The sequence below is a fragment of the Sciurus vulgaris genome, assembly GCF_902686455.1.
Source record: "Sciurus vulgaris genome assembly, chromosome: 3".
Classification (NCBI taxonomy): domain Eukaryota; kingdom Metazoa; phylum Chordata; class Mammalia; order Rodentia; family Sciuridae; genus Sciurus; species Sciurus vulgaris.
This window is the reverse complement of record NC_136463.1, coordinates 53,658,834-53,683,673: the sequence shown is the minus strand read 5'-3', so window position 1 is coordinate 53,683,673 and position 24,840 is coordinate 53,658,834. Positions and strand designations below refer to the sequence as shown.

Below are 24,840 nucleotides of genomic sequence, written 5' to 3'. Positions count from 1 at the left end.
GCAAAGGAAATATCAACAGCGCAGGATTTGCTGTTCCCACAGTGTTCCTGAGGCAGGCTGGCACCAGAATAAAAGATCACAGGGGGGTAGCAGTTTGTGAATCCAAAGATCTGGGGCATGGCCACAACCGGAGCAGAAAGGCCTGAAATTTTCCACTAAGGAAGAATTTTCTGACAATCCTTGCAGTTCAGGTTAACATGAAGAAGCAAAGGCCCCCTGAGAGTTGGGGTGCTCTGATGACTCCTGGATACAAAGACAGGCCAGTCGGAGCCTGGGATTCACCCTAGTCAGGAGAGGGAGCTCTCCACACTGGAACCGCTGTAGCCGAGGAGGTTCTGAGATGGGAAAAGAGGAAAAACAAATGCCACAGGTGTGTTTTTTCGTACCCACTCACCATTCTCCTCCCCAACTCCAAAATTCCCTATCAATTCCTTATGCCTCCTCCCTGAAACCCACCTACCTGCACCACCCTTACCTAATGGAGTAATATTAGAGGGTTTCCTCTCAAGCTCAAAAGAAAGCACAACAGGGCGGAGGACAGAAGGGCTGGTACAAAGTGTGTGGAGGTAGAGAATCAAGGGTTCCTCAATCTTGGCTGAAGACTAGAAAGGGAAACTCAGGATTAGTCAGAACTCAAGCTCCCAACCTTCTACCAAATTTCTAGGAACCAGGGTATCTGAGCCCCCACCTTCTAATCACACCTCACCTCTAGTTGGGCTCCAGGTCCTGTAAATTTCAAGACTACTCTCCCTGGCTTTCGGATAAACTCTAGGAGGGAGGTCCACTCATTAGGACACAGTCCTAGTGCTGCTGCCACATGATAATTCCTACAGGTCACCATCGCTTCAGCAGTCCCATCCTCTACCAGAAGTCTGGGGAAGAAAGCAGAAATCCCCAAAGTAAACCTGAGTGGTCAATTTCTTGGAAGCAACATACCTCCTTCCCCATCATTTCTAGTCTTTAGCTTACTCTACCCTCATTCATTCTAAAAATATTTATTAAGCAATTCACATGAGCCAAAAATTATGCTAACTCAGAGGAAGCTACCTTAACAAGGGAGTTAAACAGTGTGTTGGGTGCTCACCTGATGCTGGCTTGGCTTATAGAAGTCTGAATGGAGCAAGCGGGACCCTGACGAATACACCTTCCCTGGGATGAAAAAGTCATTGGAAAAGTCCTCTTGGCCCCATCACATCCCTCTGGCATTCCACACCCAGCTCAACAGGTTCCCCTCCTGTACCTGGGGGCAGACACTGGTACAATGTGCACACACCCACAGGAGCTGAAGGCTGACAACGGAAATGACATGGCAAGATGCAGTGGCCTGGAATGGGCCCCAGGTACCCTGCTGAAGTTCAGCCAGGTAGATGTGAGGCAGTGGAGCACTATGGAGGGAGGGAGGGAGAGAGAGAGAGAGGATCAAAAAATGGGCAGAAGGAGCTAGGCATGGTAGTGCAAGGCCTTTAATCCCAGCAAGACTAGAGGCTGAGGCAGGAAGATCACAAGTTCAAGATCAACTTGAGCAACTTAAAGCAAGACACTGTCACATAATAAAACATAAGGGATGGAGATATAGCTCAGTGGTAGGGTACCCCGAGTTCAATCCCCAGGACCAGGGGTAATAAAGGAGAGGGGAGAGTAGGAAGGGGAGAAGGGAGAGGAAAGAGAAGAAAGAGGAAGCTGGAGCTGGGTGTGGTGGTGCATGCCTGTAATCCCAGCAGCTTGGGAGGCTGAGGCAGGAGGATCACGAGTTCAAAACCAGCCTCAGCAAAAGCAAGGCGCTAAGCAACTCGCTGGGATCCCATCTCTAAATAAAATACAAAATAGGGCTGGGGATGTGGCTCAGTGGTGGAGTGTCCCTGAGTTCAATCCCTGGTACTCCCCCATCCTCGCCTCAAAAAGAAAAGAAAAGAAAACAAAACAAAAACAGGCAGGAAGTTGGGTGGTTCTCACATAATTTAGCAGGCATGGGGATGGACAATAGTGGGTTCCGGGTTCTCCTGGAAACCTTATGGCCCCCATCCAATTTTGATTTCTGATCTCCAACGTCACCAGTTATTTCTCAGGCTTGAACATAAGATGTTAGCCAAGAAAGAGACATATACATTTCAGACTGAAAATCCTTCCAAAGTCTAGAATGTTAAATCTTTTTGGATAAAATGACAGGTGTTGGGCATTCTTTATTTGGGATATAGGAAATCCTTCTGACTCAACAGTCTGCTATGAGAGAAGACTGTAATAATGGTAAAAGTTCCAGAGCCAGAGACATGAGTGGGATGTGAGTGTGAGGTCATGAAGTTTAGGGTTCAGGACCTAAGCACTGACCTGACTGTGGTCTCCGGAGGAAAACTCAGGACCTGCACATAAGTAGATGACCGAAAGCAACAATAAACATTGTGAGACCTGTAAGAACAGAAGAAAGTAACCAGAATGCAGTGGGAGCTGGGATTCATAGATCATGCCTTACAAGCTTGGCTTCTCCCCCACTCCCAGGGATGTACCCTGGCCCCAGCTCTACCGAAGCAAGGGAAATAAGAGGACTAGTCTGTAATATCCTGGGGCGGGGGGGGGGGGGCATAGAGAGCATATATAGCAGACTAACATTGAAAGAAATAGCAGGGAAGCTGTCCTTATGGCAATTTGGTGAGGCTGTGTTCAAGGGAAGCACATCAGTAGAAGAGGAGGTGTGGCCACCCAACACAAATTTTCACCTGGAAATTCTTTTTTCCAGTTGGTTAAAGTGAACTCGAGCTCCTGGAAGAAGTCCTAGTGGGGGAGGCAAGTGTGGGTCTTCAATATATATGTCCAGGCGAGGGAGGAATTCAGAGTCAGCAGTCCCTATAGCTACAGTTAGCTTCACACACCTTCTTACCTCAGTGTTCCCTATAGAAGAAGGAGAGAGGAGCTAGTGGGATCTGTCAGGACCACAAGGGTCCCATCGCTTTATTTCAAACCCATCCCACTGAAGAAGTAGTCATTACCAGGCTTCATCTGACAAACGGGCTTAAGTGACTCACACACCGTCCGTGACAAAATCTCAGCGGAGAAAGACACCAAGGAATCAGTGACGCTGCAAGGTAAAAGAAATACACTGGAAACAGAGGCACAAGAACATATAGAATGTAGAGGGTCAGTACAAAGAATAGAAAAAGGAGCCACAGTAGTAGTTAAAATTTCACAAATAAGGTCCCTAGAATATCTTGAGCTCTGCCGAACTGTTCACTAAAACAGAAGGTGTGGGAAAAACAGGGTTGTGGCAGTGCATTCAACTGTACAACTTTGTGGTGATGCACCCCTGTAATCCCACTTAGTTACTTGGGAGGTTGAGGCAAGAGGATAATAAGTCCCAGGTACATAGTAAACTCAGCAAGACCCTGTATCAAAATTAAAAAGACTGGAGATGTAGTTCAATAGTTGAGAGGCCCTGGGTTCAAACCTCAGAAATGGAAAAAAAAATTTTTTTAATTAAAGAAAAAAAGAAAGAAACCTACACAACTTTAGAAGCAGAGGCATTACTGAAGGCTTTTCCTTCAATTCTAGATTCCATCTAGAATCTCAGTCTCATTTGCAGCCTTAAGCCTTGGGGCTCAGGCACCTAAAAATATAGGTCCTTGGAAACATTTTTTTTTTTCTTTGTGGTACCAGGGATTGAATCCAGGACTTGTTAGGCAAGTGCTGTACTATTGAGCTGCATCCTCATCTCAAAACATTCACTTCTTTTCTTTCTGTGTTCAAGAACATATACAACAAGACCGATTACAGGGGCACTTAAGCACTGAGTCACATCCCCATCCTCAGCCCTTTTTATTTTTTTTATTTTGAGATAGGGTCTTGCTAAGTTGCTTAGGGCCTCCTGCCTTAGCTGGAGTTTACAGGTGTGTGCCACTGTGCCTGGTTCAAAACATTCACTTATTTTTGTTTTTGAGGTTTTTTTGTTCTTTTTAGATATACACGACAATAGAGTGTACTTTGACATATTATACATACATGGAGTTTAACATATTCTAATTAGGATCTCATTCTAATTATGGATCTCCATGATATGGAGTTTCACTGGTGCTGTAGTCATATACAGACACAGGAAAGTTACATCTGATTCATTCTACTATCTTTAAACACTCACTTCTAATAGATTATTTCATAAAAATTACAGACAACCCAATAGAATTTTTTTTTTTTTTCAGCATACTACAGAGATACAGCCACATCAATGTTCATAGCTGCTCAATTCACAATAGCCAGACTGTGGAACCAACCTAGATGTCCTTCAATTGATGAATGGATATAGAAACTGTGGTATATATATACAATGGAATATTACTCAGCTATAAAGAATAGTAAAATTATGGCATTTGTAGGCAAATGGATGAAACTGAAGAATATCATGCTAAGTGAGATAAGCCAATCTCAAAAAACCAAAGGACAAATGATATCGCTGATAAGCGGATGATGACACATAATGGGGGGTGGGAGGGGAGCAAGAATAAAAGAAGGAGGGACTGTATAGAGGGAAAAGAGGGGTGGGAGGGGTGGGGGGGAAGGAAAAAATAACAGAATGAATCAAACATCATTGCCCTATGTAAATGTATGATTATGCAAATGGTATGCTGTTACTCCATGTACAAACAGGAAAAAAAAAAAAATAGAATTTTTTTATACAGAGAGAAATTTCTCCATACCTTTTTCATTTGTACTTGCTGTCACCCCACAAAGCTTACACCAGGAATTACTGTTTTTCCTGCTGTCATCAGCTGGCCACTTCTTGTACTCAATGAAGACCCTTCTATATTTTCAGCCATTTTCCCTATACTTTTTGGAGGTTTCTCATATTTTCTTTCATTGCTAAAGCTTTTCCTTAAGTGTGAGAACACCTGGCTTGTGATCATTTCCAAATAGTGATGCACTTGGGGAAAAACTCAGTATGAAACACAATTTCTCTCCTGCACTGGTATCACTCTTCTACCATGTACACCACATTAAAGAAACATGTTGCCCAGCATGGTGGTACATGCCTGTAATCCCAGTGGCTAGGGAGGCTGAGGCAAAAGGATCACAAATTCAAACCAGCTTTAGTAACTGAGCAAGGCCTAAGCAACTTAGCAAGATCCTGTCTCAAAACAAAAAATAAAAATAAATAAATAAAAAGTGATTAAGTGCTGCTCATCTTCCTTGTTCCAATCCCCCCACCCCCCAAAAAAATGTTAGCTGGGTGTGATGGCACACCTGTAATCCCAAATACTTAGGAGGATGAGGTAGGAGGACCACTTAAGCTCAGGAATTTAAGGTCAACAAAGGAAATACATGTAGCAGAGAACAGATTGTTTACCAAACCCCAATAAGCATGGAGGAAGGGAGCATGGCCAAATTAACTGAAGGGGCTGGTGGACATTTACTTGGCACCAAGTAAGTCAGTCAGTAAGGATCCAGACAATGCTTTGTGTATTCCCAGCATATCAGGTAAGTCTTGAGCGCTCTCAAGCTCCAGGGTCCACTCATCCTGGACGGTGAGGCAGGACACACAGCCAGCCAACTCCAGAGGACGCTGAGATGTACAGGATGACCCCTCCACCTCGAACAATTTTGGTGTCTGCCAAAAAATGGGAAGATTGCCTCTGAGTATATCCTGGGAAAGAGATGGTTCATGAAAGCTTCCAATGTTGCTTTCTTTCTAGAGCCTGAGGAAATGAGCTCAACACAGAGACACCTTCTAGTTCATCTAAACCCAGTCTTCTTTCAGAAGAGCTAGAGGGACTGGTATACCCTTTCAATTTCAACCCAAACACAACTTCCTGGGGAAAGGTAAAATGAGATAGAGCACTCACAGCAGGGCCAGGAGCCACAAGTCGGTAAATCTCCCCTGGGTGCAAAAACTCAAACCAGCGGACTGAAGAGCCAAGGAAGATGAGGAGAACCTGTGAAGAAGGACAGCAAGGTGCTGGGTCCCAACCTAGAGCTCAGGACAGGGAAGGTCAAGTCTTAGGAGCCAGTTTACCTTCTGATCCTTGTTCTCATCTGTGAGGGGCTCAGGAGGGCCCCATCCAATCCTCTCCTTTTTCTGGGTGCCCCCAAGCCAGCAACCTGATACATGGAAACTGAGGGTGGGCTTGGGCACCTCTGAAGTGGTTCCCAAGGAGGTACAAAAATTCCGCTTCATGAGGGCCTCTTTGTGGGACAGCAAGAATAGTCGGCTCTGTCCTAAGCAGGTAGACTCTGTCTGAGGTGGTGCTGAGGAATGATGGAAGGATCTGGGCACAGGCAGAATCAGGGCATCTGCCAGAAAGAACTGGACGTAGACTCTGTTAGGATAGAGAGAAATAGCAATGTAGGCATTGGATGTTTTCTTTATCTTTCTTTTTTTTGGTACTGAGAATTGATCCCAGGAGTGCATTATCACTGAGTTGTATTCCCAGTCCCCCACCCCAACTCTTTTTTTAAATTTTGAGTTAGGGTTTGCTAAGTTGCTTAGGAGCTCACCAAGTTGCTGAGGCTGGTCTGAAACTTGCAATCCTCCTGCCTCACCCTCCCAAATCTTGGGATTATAGGCTGTGCGACTGTGCCCAGTCATTGGGTGTTTTGGGTCTCGACATTCCCGAACCTGCACCAGGCCCTTCCTTCCTCTCAGACTTGAGAGGACAGTTACTAACCCAAGAAGCCCACCTGGCTTGCTGTTTCTGGATGAAACCAGTCATGCCTAGCTCCTTCCAGGAAGGGAAGTTGCTTCTGACGTCCCTCTCTACCACCAACTGGAACTTCTCTGTCCGTACTAGGCAACCTAGAGAAAAAGTCTTGTTTGCAAAAAAAGAGAACTGTTCCCCTCACAGGAAGTGAAGGTCCACAAGTGACCACCCACCCCAACTCCCCGGAAGAGTGATACCTCCAGGGAGAAACCATTCCATCTGCATGTACAATCCTTTCCATGGCCCTCCAGTTGAAAGGCTTCAGTTGTACTTTTACACAAATCCTGAAAATGCCTAACAAATTTTCCTCTCCAGGGTTCCCTGCATATATTTCCAGTAAGCCAAATAAGACCATTGTTTTTCCAAATTAAGAATATTATAAACAAGAGTTGTAATCTGGTGTGTGTAAGGTGCCATGCAGATAGAAATGAAAGCTGGGAATTGTAGTTCTGGCTAGGGTTTCCCTGGCTCCTTTTCTCTACCTGCCATATCAGTCTCCCAAAATTCACCCCAAAACTGCTGGTATTTTTGTTTTGTCTTTGTGGTGCTAGGGATGGAACCCAGGGGCATTCTACCAGAGCTACATTCCCAGTCGTTTTTATTTCAAGTCTCACTAAATTGCCCAGACTGGCTTCAAACTGTGATCTTTCTACCTCATCCTCCCGAATGGCTGGGATTATAGTCATGCACCACTGTGCCTAACCTCTCCCCAAAGTTGTTAATCATCATGTCACTTCAGATCTCTAGCAAACTCCTGCAGAAGCTTCCTCCTGACACTCTTGATTATGAGAACCTCTATCATATACCACCATCTTTTCACCTCCAAACTTCATACCTATAAGCTGAGGATCAGTGAGGGGTTGTGAGTGCTTGGCCAAGAGCAGGCAGGAGAGGGAACCACTTCGGTCCCGAAGCTGCAAACAACCTTTGTGAGATGAAGCCACCAGAACCCCAACTAAAGCCTGCAGGAAGAGGAAGGCCAACGTATTAAAAAGTTTATTAAACAAATATTGACCATTCACTATGTGCCAAGTGCTGTGTTAAATGGTAGCACTATAGAATAAACTAAAAAGACATGATCTCTGATCACAAAGAATCTATACTCAAGGAAGAAGATAGACATGAAAAAATATCATAAACATTCACACACTTTGTAGCAAGAAATAAAGGACAAGTTAAGAGACCATGAGAACTAGGCATGGTGGCACATGCCTGTAATATCAGGGCTTGGGAGGCTGAGGCAGGAGGATCTCAAGTTCAAAGCCAGCCTCAGCAATTTAGGGAGGCACTTAGCAACTCAGTGAGACCCTGTCTCTAAATAAAATATTTAAAAAAGGGTTGGGGATGTGGTCCAGTAGTTAAGCACCCCTGGGTTTAATCCTTACTACCAAAAAAAAAAAAAAGAGAGAGACCATGAGTTAAAGAGACCATGCAGGATCTCAAAGAACAAAAAGATAAGTTTGGTTTTACTTTATGTATATTAAGAGAACCCTGAAGATAATTTAAGCGAGACAATCCTATAATCCACATTAAATTTCTTCTTCTTTAGTACTAGGGATTGAACTCAGAGTCTCATGCATGCTAGGAAAGTACTCCACCACTGAGCTATCTATATTCACAGTCCCTTTTTGAGACAGGGTCTCACTATGTTGCCCAGGCTGGCCTCAAACCTGCAGTCTCCTGCTGAGCCTCCCAGGTAGCTGAGATTACAGCCATGTGTCATCACATCCAGCTCCAAGTTACATTTTTATCTCACTCTTTTTTTTTTTTTTTTTTTTTTTCTGGGGATTGAACCCAGGGCACTCAACTACTGAGCCACATCCCTAGCTCGTTTTTGTACTTTTTTTCTTACAGACTGCATTTTGATTCACTGTACACAAACGGGGTACACTTTTCATTTCTATGGTTGTACACAATGTAGATTCACACCATTTGTGTAATCATACATGTACATAGGGTAATGTCTGTCTCAGTCCACCATCTTTCCTTCCCCACCCCCTACTACCCCAGTTCCCTCTACACAATCCAAAGTTCCTCCATTCTTCTCTTATCCACCCTTGCCACCCCCTTCTTTTTTACACTTTATTTTGAGACAGGTTCTCACTGAGTTGCTTAGGGCCTCGCTAAATTGCTGAGGCTGGCTTTGAACTCTCAATCCTCCTGCCTCAGCCTCTTGAGATGCTGGGATTACACGCATGCATCACCATGCCTGGTTTATCTCACTTTTTAACTGCCATAGGGAGGATGAGTTGGTGAGGGCCAAGAACGGATGGGGGAGATAGAAGACTAGTATAGTCTAAATGACAAAAAAATGACAATGACCTGGACTAGGGGCAGGGCAATAAGGATGGCAAAAAGAGGTAGTTCCCCAAGTCTCTGGAGCCTCTTACCTGGGGTGGGTGGAAGGCAGCAGGTGGCAGACAGATCCAGGACCAGGCCAGGCGGTGATTAAGTTGGCAGCAGGGCAGGTAGGCAGCCTCTGGGAGAGGCAGAAGTACCTTTGGGTCAAAGGAGGCCCAAGCCCTATGCCGTCCTTCCTCTGCCAGAGTGGCCAGAGTTGGGAAAGAGTAGGGAGTCTGCAGCTGAGCATACTGTCAGGGAGAGGAGAAAACAAATTGTGTGCCCTGTGCCCTGGGGTCTGCCAATGCATTGGCTCTGCCTCCCACCTTTCCTTGCATCCTCATACTTTCTGTAGGGGACAGTGATGTGGCTCTTCAAGGATCTCCTTGTGTGCATTCCGAATGGATCTGCTGGGCGGAGCTAGAGCATCCAGGGTGGGAGCCAAGAGTTGCAATCCCAGACTAGGGTTTCTAGGAGAAGAATGCTGCAGGAACTGGTGGTGTCTCAACAGGTGGGGACACAGCCTTGGCCAGGGAAAGAAGCATAGTCACTTCCCCCAAAGACCCTGATCCTGCAGGTTCCTGCTTCCCTTCCAGAAAATGTGTCCTACTCCCCAACCCATACCCTCATTCTCCTCACTTGCAGGCCAGCTCTTCCAGGGCCTTGACAGCCCACAGGTAGAGGGGAAGACTTAACTGCCGTTCCCACACCAACTGCTCATACAAGGAGGCCCCATGAGTTTGGAGGGATGACTGAGTCCCAGGCTTCTGACAAGAAAAGCCCCGAAGCAGGATAGCTCCACGGAGGCAGGATGCTAGCACTGGTCTTGTTGTCCCTCCACCCACTGACTGGAGGAGGTGAACATCCTGGAGCTGCAAGAAAATAAAAAAGTGAAAAAGCAGAGGTAAAGTCTGAACTCTATGACCCCAGGCAGAGATAATTAGTTTCTACTGCTTGAGTTTCAGGAGAAAAAAACACAACTTCCTCTATGCTGGTTATTTTCTTCCAGACTTCACACCTCACCTGCCATCACAACCCACTCCCTTGAAGCTAGCATCATCTTCCATGTGTGTCAGTCTTTCCTCTTTCTGAGGGCTAGGTGACCCCTGGCTGGATAGGTGTGGCTCTGTCATTTTCCCAGGCTCCTGGCCTGGGACCTGTGCTTTAGCCATCTCTTCCCTCAGTCAGAAGGCCTTTTGTGAAGAAGCTGCTTTGGCCCCAACCCCTCCTTCCAGAACTTAAGATTACTCTTTTTCTTTCTAAGCTCTTGTCCAAATAATTTTTTAACAAAAGTACTCCCTCCAATGCATACTTATTGTTTGTATGTTTTTGCTACAGAGGTTCTCATCTGCAAAAAAAGACTAGCCTGTGAAGGTAAGAAAAGCTACTGAGAGGGTCTCTTTGCAGTCATCCATGACCTCTCACATACCTCCAGGCAGACCCCTGGTCGCATCACCCGCCTGAGGTCATGAAACTGCTGGTATGCAAGGCAGAGGCCCAGCTGCCCATCCAACTCATAGAGGCCAGCAGGCTCATTCAACACACCAGTGACTGTTCCCTGAAAAGAGGCCAGAGGTTCAGTTGGTCACCATCTTCTTACTCTTTGCGATATCCACATTTCCTGCCCCACAAGCTCTAGGATCTGTCTTTTCCTCAGGCTTACCGTATAGTGTAAGAGTCTAGAATCCCGCATAAGACCTTTTGGTTCCTTCTTGTCCTGGAAGTTGCTGGATGTGGGAAGTGATTTGGAGTCAGCCTCCAAGAAGGGTCCTTCCAGCTCCAGCTCTTGCACACATTCTGGTTCCAGCAGCATCAGATGGGAGGAGGGACTGGTCATCCAAACACAGTAATGGTGACCACGGATCCTGGATACTCGAAGTTGTGTCAGCACATAGGCCTTACCAGGACAAAGAGCCCGGTGCCACACCAGCTGGGCAGGGATCTGGCTTACAGAGAGGTCGGCAACATGGCACATGAGACACTTCCCACAGCACTGTCAGTCCCTTCCCATTATAATTGAACCTTAAAGACCTGCTTCTCTTGAGTCTTCCCTGTCTCTTCATTTTATCTATTTTCCAATTAAATCTTAAGCCACAGAACTTTCAGGATCTCTCCTATCTCACAGGAGATGCCAAATATTTCCTAATTCCTTCCACAAGATACAAATCATCCCTAAAACTTCCTTCAGAATACATAAATACTCCATTGATAAATGTATGCCCTTCTTAGCATTTTCCCTCTTCCACCCCTCATAACATTTCATTTTTGTCATCAATACGTGTTAGGTACATATGTATCTAGTATTGGGATAGATGTCTAGGAAAATACAATAAACAATTCCCTTTTCCTCAACCATGTTTCAAACCTCTGGTGAATATAAAGCCATATATTATCAAGTATAGAAAATAACACATTTGGTAGGGTATCAATACACATTTGGAAAAGCCAGGCATGGTGGCACTGCCTGTAATTTTAGCTACGCAGGAGTCTGAGATAGGAGGATAGCAAAGTCAAGGTCAGCCTGGGCAACTTAGTGAGACCCTGTCTCAAAACAAAACAAAACAAAATAAAGGACTGGGGATATAGCACAGTGGTAGACTACCTCTGGGTTCAATCCCTAAACCACAAGAGAAAAAAAAAAGCAGGGATGGGGAAGTGCAGAGGGAGAAATGACCAGGAATGCCTAGTGAATTAAGCTGAATTAAACTGGGCCCTGAAGAATAATGTAGCTGAGGGGGTAGGAAGAATGGTAGAATGAGATGGCCATTACTACCCTATGTACATGTATGACTGCACAAATAGGGTGACTTTGCTTTGTGTATAACCAGAGAAATGAAAAGTTGTGCTTCATTTGTGTACAATGAGTCAAAATGAATTTTGCTGTCATGTATAACTAATTACAACAACAACAACAAAAAGAATAATATAGCTAAGTAACTCTTATCTGAAATACCTGGGACTAGAAGTGTTTCAAATTTTTTATTTTTTATTTTTTAGATTCTGAGAATATCTGCATATTCATATACCAAATATCTTGGGGGGTGCAACCCATTTCTAAACATTAAATTCACTTATGTTGCATATACATCTCATACACATAGACTGAAGGTAGCCTTATCTGATATTTTTAGTGCGCCTATGTTCAAACTTCAACCCATCACATAAAGTCAGGTATGTAAGATTCTACTTCCTCATGGAGACTCCACTAACCTCATACTGGTGCTCAAAAAGTTTCAGATTTTGGAGCATTATAGATTTCAGACATGGGATGTTCAACCCTTGGTTTACATAAGGGGAAAAGAGAGAGACCAATGCTAGAAGGAAGAGGCAACAACAAAAAATGTTCAAAATTCAAAATGGGCAAGGCATGATTTGGGGGCAGTGAAAACACAGGTGAAGAGTGAGAAAAAGGAATGTTTTTGGGGTTGCAGGAGAAAGAAACAGGAGCGCCAAAATGAAAAAAGCCCAGAAATGCCATGCAGGGTATAATATGAACTGGAGAAGGAAGAGAGTGGGGCAGTTGTTGAAGAAATTGAAGCCTGAGGGAAAAAGTTTCATGGATAAAACTGTTCATGAATATAACAATCTTCTAGGGCATGCTCCTCCCACAGGCAGAAAAGCACTGTTGCTATTTTCAGAGGCTTCAAAACACATTCATGACACTTCACAATCATCTTGCTCAACTTAACAGAACTCCATTCTACTGAACACCCAGCAGAATCTCACCAAGCAGACCCTGGACATCACAACTCATCTTGAGATATTGCTGAGACCTTAGTTAAAACTTATGGCTGGGGCTACGATTGTGGCTTAGTGGCTAGAGTGCTTTCCTAGCATGTGTGAGGCACTGGAGCACTGGGTTCGATCCTCAGCACTACATAAAAATAAATAAAATAAAGGTATTGTATCTATCTACAACCAAAAAAAATTACTTATTGCTTAAAAAATAAAAAATGCTTATTGTTTGCTGGGCATGGCCGTGCACAACTGTCATCCCAGAACCCAAGGAGGCTGAGGCAGGAGGGTCCCAAATTCAAGGCCGGCCTCAGCAACTCAGCAAGGTCCTAAGCAACTTAGTAAGACCTGGTCTCAAAATAAAAAGGGCTGGGGATGTAGCTCAGTGGTAAAGCTCCTGGGTTCAATCTCCAGTACTCCCTCAACCCCCTAAAACACATTGTTTCAGGAGCTGAGGGGTGTAGTTCAGTGGCAAAGTATGTGCCTCATATGCACCAAACCCTGGGTTTGATCCCTAGCACTGATTTTTTTTTTTAAATTTTTTTTTTAGTTGTCAGTGGACTTTATATATTTACATATAGTGCTGGGAATTGAACCCAGTGCCTCACACATGCTACGCAAGTGCTCTACCACTGAACCACAACTCCAGCCTCCCTCGCACTGAATTTTGTTTGGTCATCCTAAGGTAGGAGAAAAATAAGTGATTTTGGTAATTTTGGGGTTTTTTTCCATGGAAATTTTTTTTCCCCAGTATGGGAATGAACCTGGGGCCTTGCACATGCTAGATAAGCACTCTACCACTGAGCTACAATCACAGCCCCTGGTAGTTTTAAAAAACTGTCAAATACAATGCAAAGGCTATCTACTCAAATGAACTGCACAGCAGGAAAGTCTTTTCTCTACTTGCATACAGACAACAACACTGTCTAGAATCTTCCTTCTACAGCACTATTCCAGAAAACAAGTTTCCCCAGCTGTCTTCCTTTCCTATGTGGTTCCTCCTACAATATTATTCCTATTAGAATACCTTCCATACCCAAGTGCCCCTGAATGGACCCTACTCCTCACCTGTACAATGATGGACACATGGCTGATGGCTTGGCTGATAGTTGGGGATAATTCACCAAGAGAGAGGATGAAGTATGCTTTCTTTTTACTTTTCACCAGAGCACTCAATTGAATCAGCTTCCCGGCCAGATTTTGCTGCTCAACTCTGAACTTGCTTCTAAAAAGGAAGGGAGAGGAGAGAATGAAGGGATTTTCCCCCCTTTTCTTTCTTCCTACAAATTTCTTCCCTCCCATCATAAAGAACAATCTGGCAAAAGGTAAAACGTTCAAAGTCCAAAGCTATTATTCTAAAATCCTTCAAATTCTTCTTGTCCTTAGATAAGATACATTTCCCTTGAAGAATCCTCCTATTAACAGTCTTACTATTCATGGCGCCATTGTTCCCTTGATTTGGAACATTCCATTTATATTATTATCAAAACCATTATTTCCCTCCCTCCAGTGAATGAGCACCATCCTCCAAGCTTTACAATGCTCCTTCTTCCTCTAGAGAGGAAAGAGTTACCTATGTCTGAGCAGGCGGGATGCAATCTCTGGGTACAAGACAGGGAGAGGTGTGAGAGGGCCAGGACTGACAGTCAAAGGAAATACTGGTACAGGGGCTTCCCAGAGCTCCAAGTGCCCTTCCCCTGAAGAATTCCACCTGGCAGGAGGGAGGTAACTCCAACTGGGGAACAGGAAGAGATGGCCCAACCAAGAAAGGTCCAAGTCTATGAGCTAGAAAAGACCAAGAGCATGGGTTAACCAGGACCCTAGTAGACAATCCACCTCTTCTACATTTTTCCCCTCAAACATTTAGCTGCATTGCTCCATAGGCACCATTTCTATTATAATCTGAAGTATCTGACCTTCCACTTCTACTTACCTCACAGCCCAGCATACCAGTGTTATCTTTCACATAGAGGCTTCCATTCCTGCTCCCTTGTTCCAAGTCACCTGATAGGTCTGTTAGTGTTCCCACAAGTAATAGTCGCTCCCGGGGAAGAGGGACCCCATTTGGCCTAGCCTTTTGGGCCCATGTCTGGTATGCACTGCTGCTCCAGGACAGATGGCTGCAGCATGGGAGACGTTGGTGGGTCCTGAGGTTCTGTACTGAGACAAAGCTGGAGAGTGAAGAAAGCAGAGGTCTCGCAAAGCAAGTTCAAGTCTACGATACCCTTAACCCTGACTCATCTCCAAGAGAAAGGAAGGACTGAAGGGGAATATGTACTAGAGATAAACTTATTTGCTTGACTGAAGAGGAAACACTGGGAGAGGGGAAGCTTTAAGAAAATAAGGATGGGGTCTAGCTCCAGTGGCTGGACAAGGTCTAGGAAATGCAAGAAGAAAGTCTGCACTGAGGACTAGAGTTGTGGCTCAGTGGTAGAGCACTTGCCTAGACCATGTGAGGCACTGGGTTTGTTCCACAGCACCACATAAAAAAACTAAATAAACAAAATAAATAATTGTGTCCAACTACAACTAAAAATATATTTTTTTTTAAATCATGCCCTCTTCATCAATTGTCTTCCTTCCTTGAAAAAAAAAAAAAAAAAAAAAAAAGCACTGAATATCTTGAATACTTGAAAGTGTGTGTGGGGCAGGGGGGTGGCAGCTGAAGAAATAAGTATGTGTGGAGAACACTTTACAGATATCACAAAAAGCTCCCTTGAAAGCATTTCAGCTCTTAGCTCCATAGAGAACTCCAATGGCCCCAGTCAAGTTTCCTGCATAGTATGAGATATTATAGCACTAGAGACCAGCTCGGAAGCTGAGGCAGAGAAGATGAGTCCTGGATATAATACAAAAAATAGTTAAATTATCACTGGGGGTGTAGCTCAGTGGTAGAGCATAAACTTAGCATGAATGAGGCCTTCGATTCAATCCTCAGCACCAAAAAAAAAAAAAAAAAAAAAAAAAATCGCAAGTTCAAGGTCAGTCTTAGCAACTTAGCAAGGACCTAAGCAACTTAGTGAGATCCTGTCTCAAAATCTCTAAATAAAAAATAAAAAGGGTTGGGAGTATACTTTACCACTCAGTGGTAAAGTGCCCTTAGGTATCCTCCCCTCCAAAAAAACATAGGGATGTATGCCAATATGTGTACAAACTGGTACAACTCCACTGGAGAACAATGTGCAAACAGCTAATAAGATTGATGGTGTCAGTACCCTGAGAATCACTACTTCCCTTCAGAACAGTGATAACTTTCAAAGAAGGGTTAAAGGAGAATTGGATCAGGATAGAATTATTAGGGAACTTCACTAAATCTCTTTTATATCATACAAAAAAGAACTGACACAAATGGCAAAATGTTAGGTTTGAGTATTAAGTACATAACTACACACAATGTCACTAACACAATTTCTTATCAGCTAAATCTTTTCACAGGCAAGACTTTCTCAATGGATCCCCAGCACCACACACACATATACCCAAACAAAAATGCTTTCTCAACAAAGGAAGCAGTGTGTTGATTTACATTCTGGCAGACCAGCATTTTAAGTATCATTGGTTTAAGCCCATAGATGAGAAAATTATACAAAATTATTAAAACGATGCTTCAAAAAACAAAGTACAACTCAGCTATCTTCTCACCAAAGTTCCTTTTCCTTCACTGACCTACACACACACAGCCAGACTCTAGGAAATGTCCCACACTGCCACAGGCAGTTTAAGGGAGTGCCAGGGAAAGAATATTCTGTGCTCAGACAAGTTTGGGAAATGACAAACGAATTCAAACATATTTCTACCTTTTTGATTTTTTAAATGATAGTGAAACGTCTACTTACACAATGGAATATCACAGAACAGTAAAAATAAATGTTAGAGCTACATGTATCAATATGAACAAATCTCAGAAGTATATTGTCAAGCACAAAAAGCAAATTGCAGAGAAAATGTAAGGTTCAGTGCCATTTTTATAAATAAATCTAAAGACACAAAACTCTACTATAGACTACTTAGGGATAGATGCATGTGTAGAAAAATGTAAAGATACTCATGGGAATAATATAACCCATATTTAAGACAGTGGTTTTTTTGGTTGTTGTTGTTTTATTTGTTTTGAGATAGGATCCTGCTAAATTGCAGAGGCTGACTTCAAATGTGATCCTTCTAACTCAGCTTCCTACATAGCTGGGATTATAAATGTGGGCAACAGAACTGTCTCCAAGATAGCGGTTATTTCTGTGAGGAGGTAAACAAGTTCATTTTGCAGAATCTTTCAGAGTCCTGGATATGTTAATGAGCCCTGTGACTCTCCCAAAGAATGTTGTTATATTCAGAGCCTCTCAAACGTATTTGGCCACGAGATTATTTTATTAACATTGCCTAGTATGGTTTATGAAATGGTAGTGAGTAGAAAAACCCAAATTAATTTTTTAAAAATACAGACCTAAATTCAGTTCTCAAAAACAATAATCCATACTTCAAAAAGTCAGAAATCTCTTTGTATCTGTTTCCTAATACACAAAATGAAGACAACACCAGCTTCTCTTTTCACTTTGAAAGCTCTTTTTCCAAATTTTCTATCTTTCCCACTTCCTTTTTCTTCCTCTCCTTTTCTATAAACTTGACTTAAGCCAATTTAGGAGAATTTCAGGAAAAGGAAAGCTAGATGGAGAATAGGAAAGTTCTACAGAAGAGGATGTGTCTAGACCACCAAGTTCTCCACTCACTTTTTTCACATCCCTCTATGTAACTATAAGTAATTCCTTTTCAATCCCAAATTCATTATCCCTGACAACCTCCACTTCCTTACCTGTAGCTGAGGGGCAGCGTAAAACCTTGGTACTTCCCCTGGGACAACCAGACAGTCTTCACACAATCAATCACTGACTGAGTGAATTGGACATTAAGTTCCTTGTCAGTTGGACAAAGGCTCTCTTGGATGAAGGTCTGGGCAGCTTCAAGCCAGGCTTGCTCCTAAGGAAAAGTAAATCTAATTAAACTATCTTCATGACTATTCTGTCCCCAAGGAATCTTTTGGGAATAAAGGAATAGGAAAAAAAAAAAAAAAAAAAAAAAATCCAGAGGGTATAAGAAATGAAGATCAAAAGTAAAGGTATTTAAAACTTGAAGAAGCTTTAAAAGTCTTATTTCAGGGCAAGAAGGTAGTTCAGTGGTAGAGCACTTGTCTAGCCTGTGCAAGGCCCTGGGTTCCATCCTTAGCACTGAAGGGAAAAAAAAAAAAAAGAACATGTTCTATAATATATGTAAATGTGCCTCCTAATAGTGGATAATACACAAAAGGACATAATCAGAATTTAATTTTTAATCATTTCCTTTTTGGATTTGAGTTTCCAAAAGCTAAATATACAAAATATAATTCCACTGGATGTCTTCTGTTCTGTCTTTTCAGCTAATAAGTGGGCTTCCAAAGAAGGACATGTGCCATCTTAGTACGCTTGACTGATTCTGAACACATAGTTGCCATCATATATAAGTTTAGGGAACGGGATCAGGTGGGCCTATTCCCACTGTAGGCAACTTTATTTTAAAATTCAACAGAGTTCAACAGTACTTAAGGGTAAAATATTTAGCTTTTTTTTGGTGGTGCTGGGACATGCCAAGCAATGGCTTACTACTAAGCCATATACCCATCCCCCTTTATCTTTCTTGATCATCAATGCTACTTCTATTAGGAGTTCCATCCCTGGTCTTCTGAAGCTCCTCTATTAACCTTCTTGTCAATCTTCTATATTCAGCAAATCTTTAGGAGCTTGAAAACAGCTTGAAAAACCAGTCTTCAAGTTCTAGATGACTTCAGCATTTTTGTGGACAATACTATCACTGACCTTTATCCACCTCAGTCAAATATTCTCCTTTCAGTCATGATCAGAGTTTTGGACACTGGACCAGATCATTATTCAGAGTTGTCCCACCAACAAAATCAAAGCCCAGACTCAAATTTTTTGTCTTACTCTCTCAAACTTTTTTTTTACTTCCTGTTCTTCTGAATGGTCTGTTGCTTGCCACACTGAACACCACTGTTTCTCAACAATGAAATCAAGCTTTCCCCCATTGCGAGGCAAATTCAAATTAATGAACAAAAAAGACAAGTTATGGATCTCATCTACTGAATCAAAATGGAGTAAGGGTGTGTATTTTAAGTAAGGCCCCTAGATTGGTTTTATACAGTGTAAGATGAACTTTAAAAACACTACCCACTTTCCCCTTAAAGACCTCATCCATTGCATGTTTTAACAGCCATGACAAATGACTGTTCCTAGATTTCTACTTTAGCAAAGTTCTCAATCCTGAGTTTTGGTCCTATCCATCTGCCTACCAGAGTCTGCACCTTGCCAACATATACAGGGAGCACACATGCCCAGCACTGACCCTTTTCACAACCACTCCTCTTCTAGCACCTTCCCTAGGGACCCTCTATCATTGAGCTACCTTTCTCTGACCCTTAGGGACCTCCATCACTGAGTTACATCCCCGGCCTTTTTAATTTTGTTTTTTTGCGTCAGAGTCTCACTAAGTTGCTGACACTGGCCTTGAACTTGGGATCCTCCTGCCTCAGTCTCCGAGGCTCTGGGATTACAGACGTGCTTCACTGTGCCCTGCTCGTTTAGAACTCTTTAATGCTATCTTCACTAACTTAGCATGCAGCACCCTCAACAACAAGAAGTTGTTTTACACGAAACCAGAATGTACTCCTTAACTCCCTCCTTTCCCTAAACAAGATCAATTCTTTTGATTCTCTTTATTATCTTTTTATTCTGTCTTCACCTCTGGAACCTTCAACACTGTTGTCATCGACGGGGCCACCATCCTCCATCACCGTATTTCAACCTTAGCTTTCCAACTCTCCACACAGCTACTTCAGTGAACTAAAACTCAAATCTCATCCAGTCACTCTTCTGCTTAAAGCCCGCCAACAACTCCCAGTAAAAGCGCTTTTCAGCAAGACTTGGATTCTTCCACAATCCCCAACTGAACTTCTTGAGTTTTTCTTCTCTCGCTTTTCACATGTATTTACTTCCGCCTTGTAACGTCTACCGTGCTGTTTTGCTTTGCTAATTCTTCCTACGCACCCTGCTGGACTGAAACTTCTTTTCCTCCACAGCTGCGTCAGGAGTCTCGTTCAGAAATCCATAACCCTACAGCCCCCATTAACCTGCTCCCGGTTTGCCATTACAGAGTGGATGGGAACGCGCTTAAGGTTTAGAGTGGGCACCGCACGAATAAACTAATTAAAATATTCGCAAAACCAGTGAGAAGTAGGAGCAAACGGCCTAACTAACGGCCCTCATCCCCGGCCGCGGCCAGCAAGGTCGAGAGGGAAGAGACAAATGGTGAACGCAACATGAGAAGAAATAAAATCTGGAACAAGGAAATAAGGCAAGGGACGGAAAGCAGCACTCACGGAGCTAGGAGCCTGAGCCCCGCAAGCCGCCATGACGCGCCAAAGCTCCGCCCCTGGAAAGCGCGCGAACGCTCAGCGCGAGGGCCCACGGGAGGCTTCTCGGTGACGTCATCGGGACGCGTTCTGGCTCCTACCACTTCACACCCTTTGGATCCATCTTAGTACAGACGCTTGGGTTCCCCACATCCTGTCTCCATGTTATGGTGACTGCCTGTCTGGCATTCTTTAGACCTTCACGTGGGACGCTGTGGGAGAGCTCAGGAGCTCAAACACCGCCCACGTGATTGATAATTCCTAAGCATCTTTCAGTCTTCTGATCTTGCCAGAGAAGTGCTTCTTCCTTAATACACACATTACATCGTCCATACTTGTGTTATGGCCTAAACTTACATATAATTTCACTCTTACCCACTCGTTTGTGAACTCCCAGAAGTCGAGAACTTTGTATTCTGGTGCTAAGAACAGTACTTGTTGCTTTAAAAAAAATTGACAGAAATTTGTGGATTAATGAAAGCTTCCTGATCATCCAGTTCAGTCGAACCCACCAATCAGTCCACAGCTTTGTAGGTAGTGGAGTGTACAAAGGCAAAATACGAAGAATTTAATAAGTTTATGAAAAGAGAAATAGGAAATGCAGGAAGGAATGTGTCCCATTTATATAAAGAAAGCCTTACTGAAAAGACTTAATTGTAAAGAGTTGAATGAAGCCAGCCTCAGCAAGTTAGTAAGACCCTGTCTCAAAATAAAAAATAAAAAGGGCTAGGGATGTGGCTCAGTGATTAAGCATCTCTGGGTCCATTCCTCAGTACTGGAAAAAAAGGGGGAGGGATTGGGGATGTAACTTAGTGGTAGAGCACCCCTGGAATCAATTCCCAATACTGGAAAAAAATTAAAGATTTGAAGGAGATGAAGGATTGAAGGATATGAATTTTGGGGGTCACGGAGAAAGATCTGAGGGAACCAGGACAAAGACCTGTGGTGGGAAGAAATGCAAGGAAGTCAGTGAGGCTGGAGGGGAGGAGTGGCGATTAAACAGCTATGTGACAGGGGCATTTAAGTCTGCAGTAAACATAAACCTGCTTCAAATCATTTTCAGAATGAGGACAAACATCAATTATAAAATAGTAAAAACATTTTATACAACAAGAATGCTCTAGTCTTTTAATGGGAGAATAAAAAGACTTTTTAATTTGATAGGCCCAGTGGTGCATGCCTGTAATCCAGCAGCTCTGGAGACTGAGGCAGGATGATTTCGAGTTCAAAGCCAGCCTCAGCAATTTAGCAAGACCCTGTCTCTAAATAAAATATAAGAAAGGGCTCTGTGGGTAAATGTTCCTGGGCTGAATCCCTGATACCGAAAATAAGGCTAATTATACCAGTAATAGTATCTCCTTATTCCATTTATTTGTTTTGTTTTGATACTGGGGACTGAGTCCAGGGGTACATTACCACTAACCCCAATCCTTTATGTTTATTTATTTATTTTTACTGTGAGACAGGCCTTGCTAAGTTGCCAAGGCTGACCTCAAACTTGTGATCTTCAGCCTTCCCAGTCACTGGTATTATACGCATGCACCACTAGGATTGGCTCAACTTTAAAAAAAATTTTGTTTTAATTATGGGCATGCACAACCATAACCAGTTCAACTTTGTTTTGCAGTGCTGTAACCCAGGGCCTATGTGCATACTAGGCAGCGCTTTGCTACTGAGCTATAAGCCCCAGCTCCTTAACTTCATTTTTGGTGCAGATCCTCTCTCCATTCTCTATTTGATGCACTAGATATGCACTGTGATGACAAGGTCTTTATATAATAAATTTTGGGACTCAAGTGCAGTGGAATGTGCCTACAGTCCCAGCTATTTGAGAGGCTAAGGCAGGAAGGATGGTTAGAGGAGAGGAGCTCAGGGCCAGCATGGGAAACACAGTGAGACCCCATCTCTAAATAAGTAAATAAGTAAATAAATAAATAAATACCTTACTGAACATCAAATGAATATTTGTTTGCAATTATTTTCCATATTACATTAGAAATATGTTTCTTAGCTTCTACCAAAAAAGGAGGAGGAGAAGGAGGAAAGAAAGAAATCCCTTAGAAGCTGAAACTGAAACTTACCTCATGTCACTATCCCCTGGCCTTTTTGTTAAAGCATTTATTGGATCTAGTCAAAGCTCCTAACCTCATAAATCCTTTTGCTTTCAGTATTTTCTCAACTCTGACAGACCTTCTTCTATTTATTATAGATACAAGGATATGCCTCGTATCTTAGAATTTACCTTTTGTTTTTTTCCCCCTGTGGTACCAGAGATTGAACCCTGGGTGTCACACATGCTAAGCAGGTACTGTACCATTCAACTACATTCCTAGTCCTTTCTAATTTTTACTTTGAGGCAGGGTTTCACTAAGTTGCCCAGGATGGGCTTGAACTTGAGACTCTATTGCCTCAGCTTCCCAAGTATGTGGGATCACAGGTGTGCAACACCACACCTGGCCTAGGATTTACTTTTGATGGTTCATAGAAGGAAGAGCCGAATTTAGGCTATAGTGGTCTAGTAGTCACAGAAAGCTGAACTGAATCCACCCCCACACACACACACTGGTATGATTTACTTTTTTGTGTTGCAAGGGAAAGAATCCAGGGTGCTCTACTGAGATAGTCAGGTACCCCCATGAAAAACAGGGCCTTTTGGAATTAAGGGATAAATAAGATCGCCAAGCTAGTTCTCAAGTCTTTTTTTTTTTTTTTTTTTTTTTTTGTACCAGGGATTGAACCCAGAGGCACTTAAAAAAAAAATTCTTGTAGTTGTAGATGGCCAGAATGTCTTTATTTTATTTATTTTTATGTGGTGCTAAGGATTAAACCCAGTGCCTCACACATGCTAGGCAAGTGCTCTGCCACTGAGATACAACCCCAGCCCTTCCAGCCCTTTTATATATTTTATTTAGAGACAGGGTCTTGCCAAGTCGCCTAGGGCCTCACCAAGTTGCTGAGACTGGCTTTGAACTTACCATCCTCCTGCCTCAGCCTCCAGAGCTGCTGGGATTACAGGCATGTGCCTCCCTCCGCACTTGGCTAGTTCTATCTTACAGGGTTAACAGTCATATCAGAAAAATAGGACTTAAAGAGTGCACCAGTCTTCAAGGCCATGGGAATGAGGTAGGATGGAAGAAATAAGGATAGGTAAAAAGACAAACCGGGAAGGAAAGAGGAACTAGAGGTTTAAATCTAAAAACTCCATGACCAACTTCACCTTCACATCTGCATCTGTTTTCCTCCAGGCCTGAATTCTTTAAAAGTTCAGTTAATCTTAGAGTACTGTAAATCGAGTTAATTAGCACCTGTATACTTTGCTAGTTTACAGAGTATATTTTTAGACCGATTAAAAGAAGCTTAAAGGGATTGGGGATATAGCTTAGTTGGTAGAGTGCACAAGCACAAGGCATTGGGTTCAATCCTCAGCACTGCACACACACACACACACAAAGCTTAAAGTGGGGTGCTCAGGAGGTTGAGTCAGGAGGATCACAAGTTCAAAGCAAGCTTCAGCAACTTAGTGAGGCCAGAACTCACTAAGTTGGGCAAAGACACTATCTCAAAATAAAAAATAAGAAGGGCTGGGGCATGGCTCAGTGGTTAAGCACCTCTGGGTTCAATCAAAAGATCTATCAATAGACTCATTATATGTGTACAGTTCAAGTGCTATGTATTAATTAGATAAAATCAACCTGAAAATTCTGAGAATAGACCATTACCCACTCTACTCTGCTCCACAATCAAGGGAGTAGAACTCATTGAGCTGATGCCACATCCTTAGGCTTCTCATTTACAAGGTTTCCTTTAAAAGAAATCTGAGACCCCCTAAAGTTTTTTTTGTTTTTTTGTTTTTTTTGTTTTTTTGTTTTTGTTTTTTTTTTTTGAGTGGGGATTGAACTTAGGGGTTGAAGGATATGGGAAATGACAACCCCCAAGATAGGGAAATGGCTTTCCCTGGGAAGAAGGCAAAACATTGATATTTTCAATAAATCCTTTCCTAGTGACAGTACAATAGACCCTGGAGGGAAAGAGATAAGCACTGAATGCTGGACCCTGCATCCTTGTCTAGTAAAAACATTGCCCAGTAAAAACAAGTCCCCAATTTTTGCAACCTCTTTCCTGAATGCCCAAACTGATACGTCTGTTAAAGTCCCCAGTGATCAAGTCACCCCTCTGTGTAACCTATATAAGCACAGATTCCTCCTGTAACTGGGGGCTATTTTCTACCCAGAAAATGAGCCCTTCCAATGCCTGAGTCCACTGCTGAATAAGAGGCACTACTGATCCATGAAGTCTGTTGCCATCCTGGTTATCTGTGCTTTCATTATGGAGCCGAAACCGTTTTGATTATTTTTGCTTACAGGGTAATTTCCTACTGAATTCCATCTCCAGTCCTTATTATTTATTTTTAATTTTGAGACAGGGTCTCACTAAATTGCTGAGTGTCTTGCTAAATTGCAGAGGCTGGCTTCAAATTTACAGTCCTCCTACCTTAGCCTCCTGAGTCACTGGGATTACGGACATGTGCCACAACTCCTGAGTGGGTATCCTGCTCTACTGCTTGCTTTTCTGAATAAATCCTACTCCTAAATAAATCTCTCTTGTGCCTTTTGACACATCCTGAAATTCATTTCT

General features: G+C 43.0%; 1 protein-coding gene across 5 annotated transcripts in view; it reads right to left on the bottom strand.

The window, feature by feature from the left end:
* CTC1 (CST telomere replication complex component 1) overlaps nucleotides 1-20,306 on the bottom strand; it is a 20,454-nt gene extending 148 nt beyond the window's left edge. The window contains exons 1-23 of one of the 5 annotated variants that reach the window (XM_079133578.1): nucleotides 20,173-20,306; nucleotides 17,560-17,723; nucleotides 14,686-14,923; nucleotides 14,326-14,537; nucleotides 13,821-13,977; nucleotides 10,681-10,959; nucleotides 10,447-10,575; nucleotides 9,657-9,889; nucleotides 9,364-9,541; nucleotides 9,068-9,268; nucleotides 7,513-7,639; nucleotides 6,658-6,772; nucleotides 5,993-6,296; nucleotides 5,823-5,912; nucleotides 5,394-5,587; nucleotides 2,982-3,091; nucleotides 2,712-2,883; nucleotides 2,326-2,403; nucleotides 1,241-1,385; nucleotides 1,085-1,149; nucleotides 707-872; nucleotides 476-602; nucleotides 1-335 (exon numbers count right to left, since the gene is read on the bottom strand). The exon at nucleotides 1-335 is cut by the window's left edge and continues 148 nt beyond it. In XM_079133578.1, the coding sequence (XP_078989704.1) occupies nucleotides 193-335; nucleotides 476-602; nucleotides 707-872; nucleotides 1,085-1,149; nucleotides 1,241-1,385; nucleotides 2,326-2,403; nucleotides 2,712-2,883; nucleotides 2,982-3,091; nucleotides 5,394-5,587; nucleotides 5,823-5,912; nucleotides 5,993-6,296; nucleotides 6,658-6,772; nucleotides 7,513-7,639; nucleotides 9,068-9,268; nucleotides 9,364-9,541; nucleotides 9,657-9,889; nucleotides 10,447-10,575; nucleotides 10,681-10,959; nucleotides 13,821-13,977; nucleotides 14,326-14,537; nucleotides 14,686-14,923; nucleotides 17,560-17,723; nucleotides 20,173-20,205 (3,660 nt within the window). In that variant the 5' untranslated portion in view covers nucleotides 20,206-20,306 and the 3' untranslated portion in view covers nucleotides 1-192. Of the gene's footprint in view, nucleotides 336-475; nucleotides 603-706; nucleotides 873-1,084; nucleotides 1,150-1,240; nucleotides 1,386-2,325; nucleotides 2,404-2,711; nucleotides 2,884-2,981; nucleotides 3,092-5,393; nucleotides 5,588-5,822; nucleotides 5,913-5,992; nucleotides 6,297-6,657; nucleotides 6,773-7,512; nucleotides 7,640-9,067; nucleotides 9,269-9,363; nucleotides 9,542-9,656; nucleotides 9,890-10,446; nucleotides 10,576-10,680; nucleotides 10,960-13,820; nucleotides 13,978-14,325; nucleotides 14,538-14,685; nucleotides 14,924-17,559; nucleotides 17,724-20,172 lie in introns of those variants that run through there. The other 4 variants (XM_079133580.1, XM_079133579.1, XM_079133581.1 and 1 more) reach the window with 4 other exon arrangements.
* Nucleotides 20,307-24,840: the final 4,534 nt, after the last annotated feature.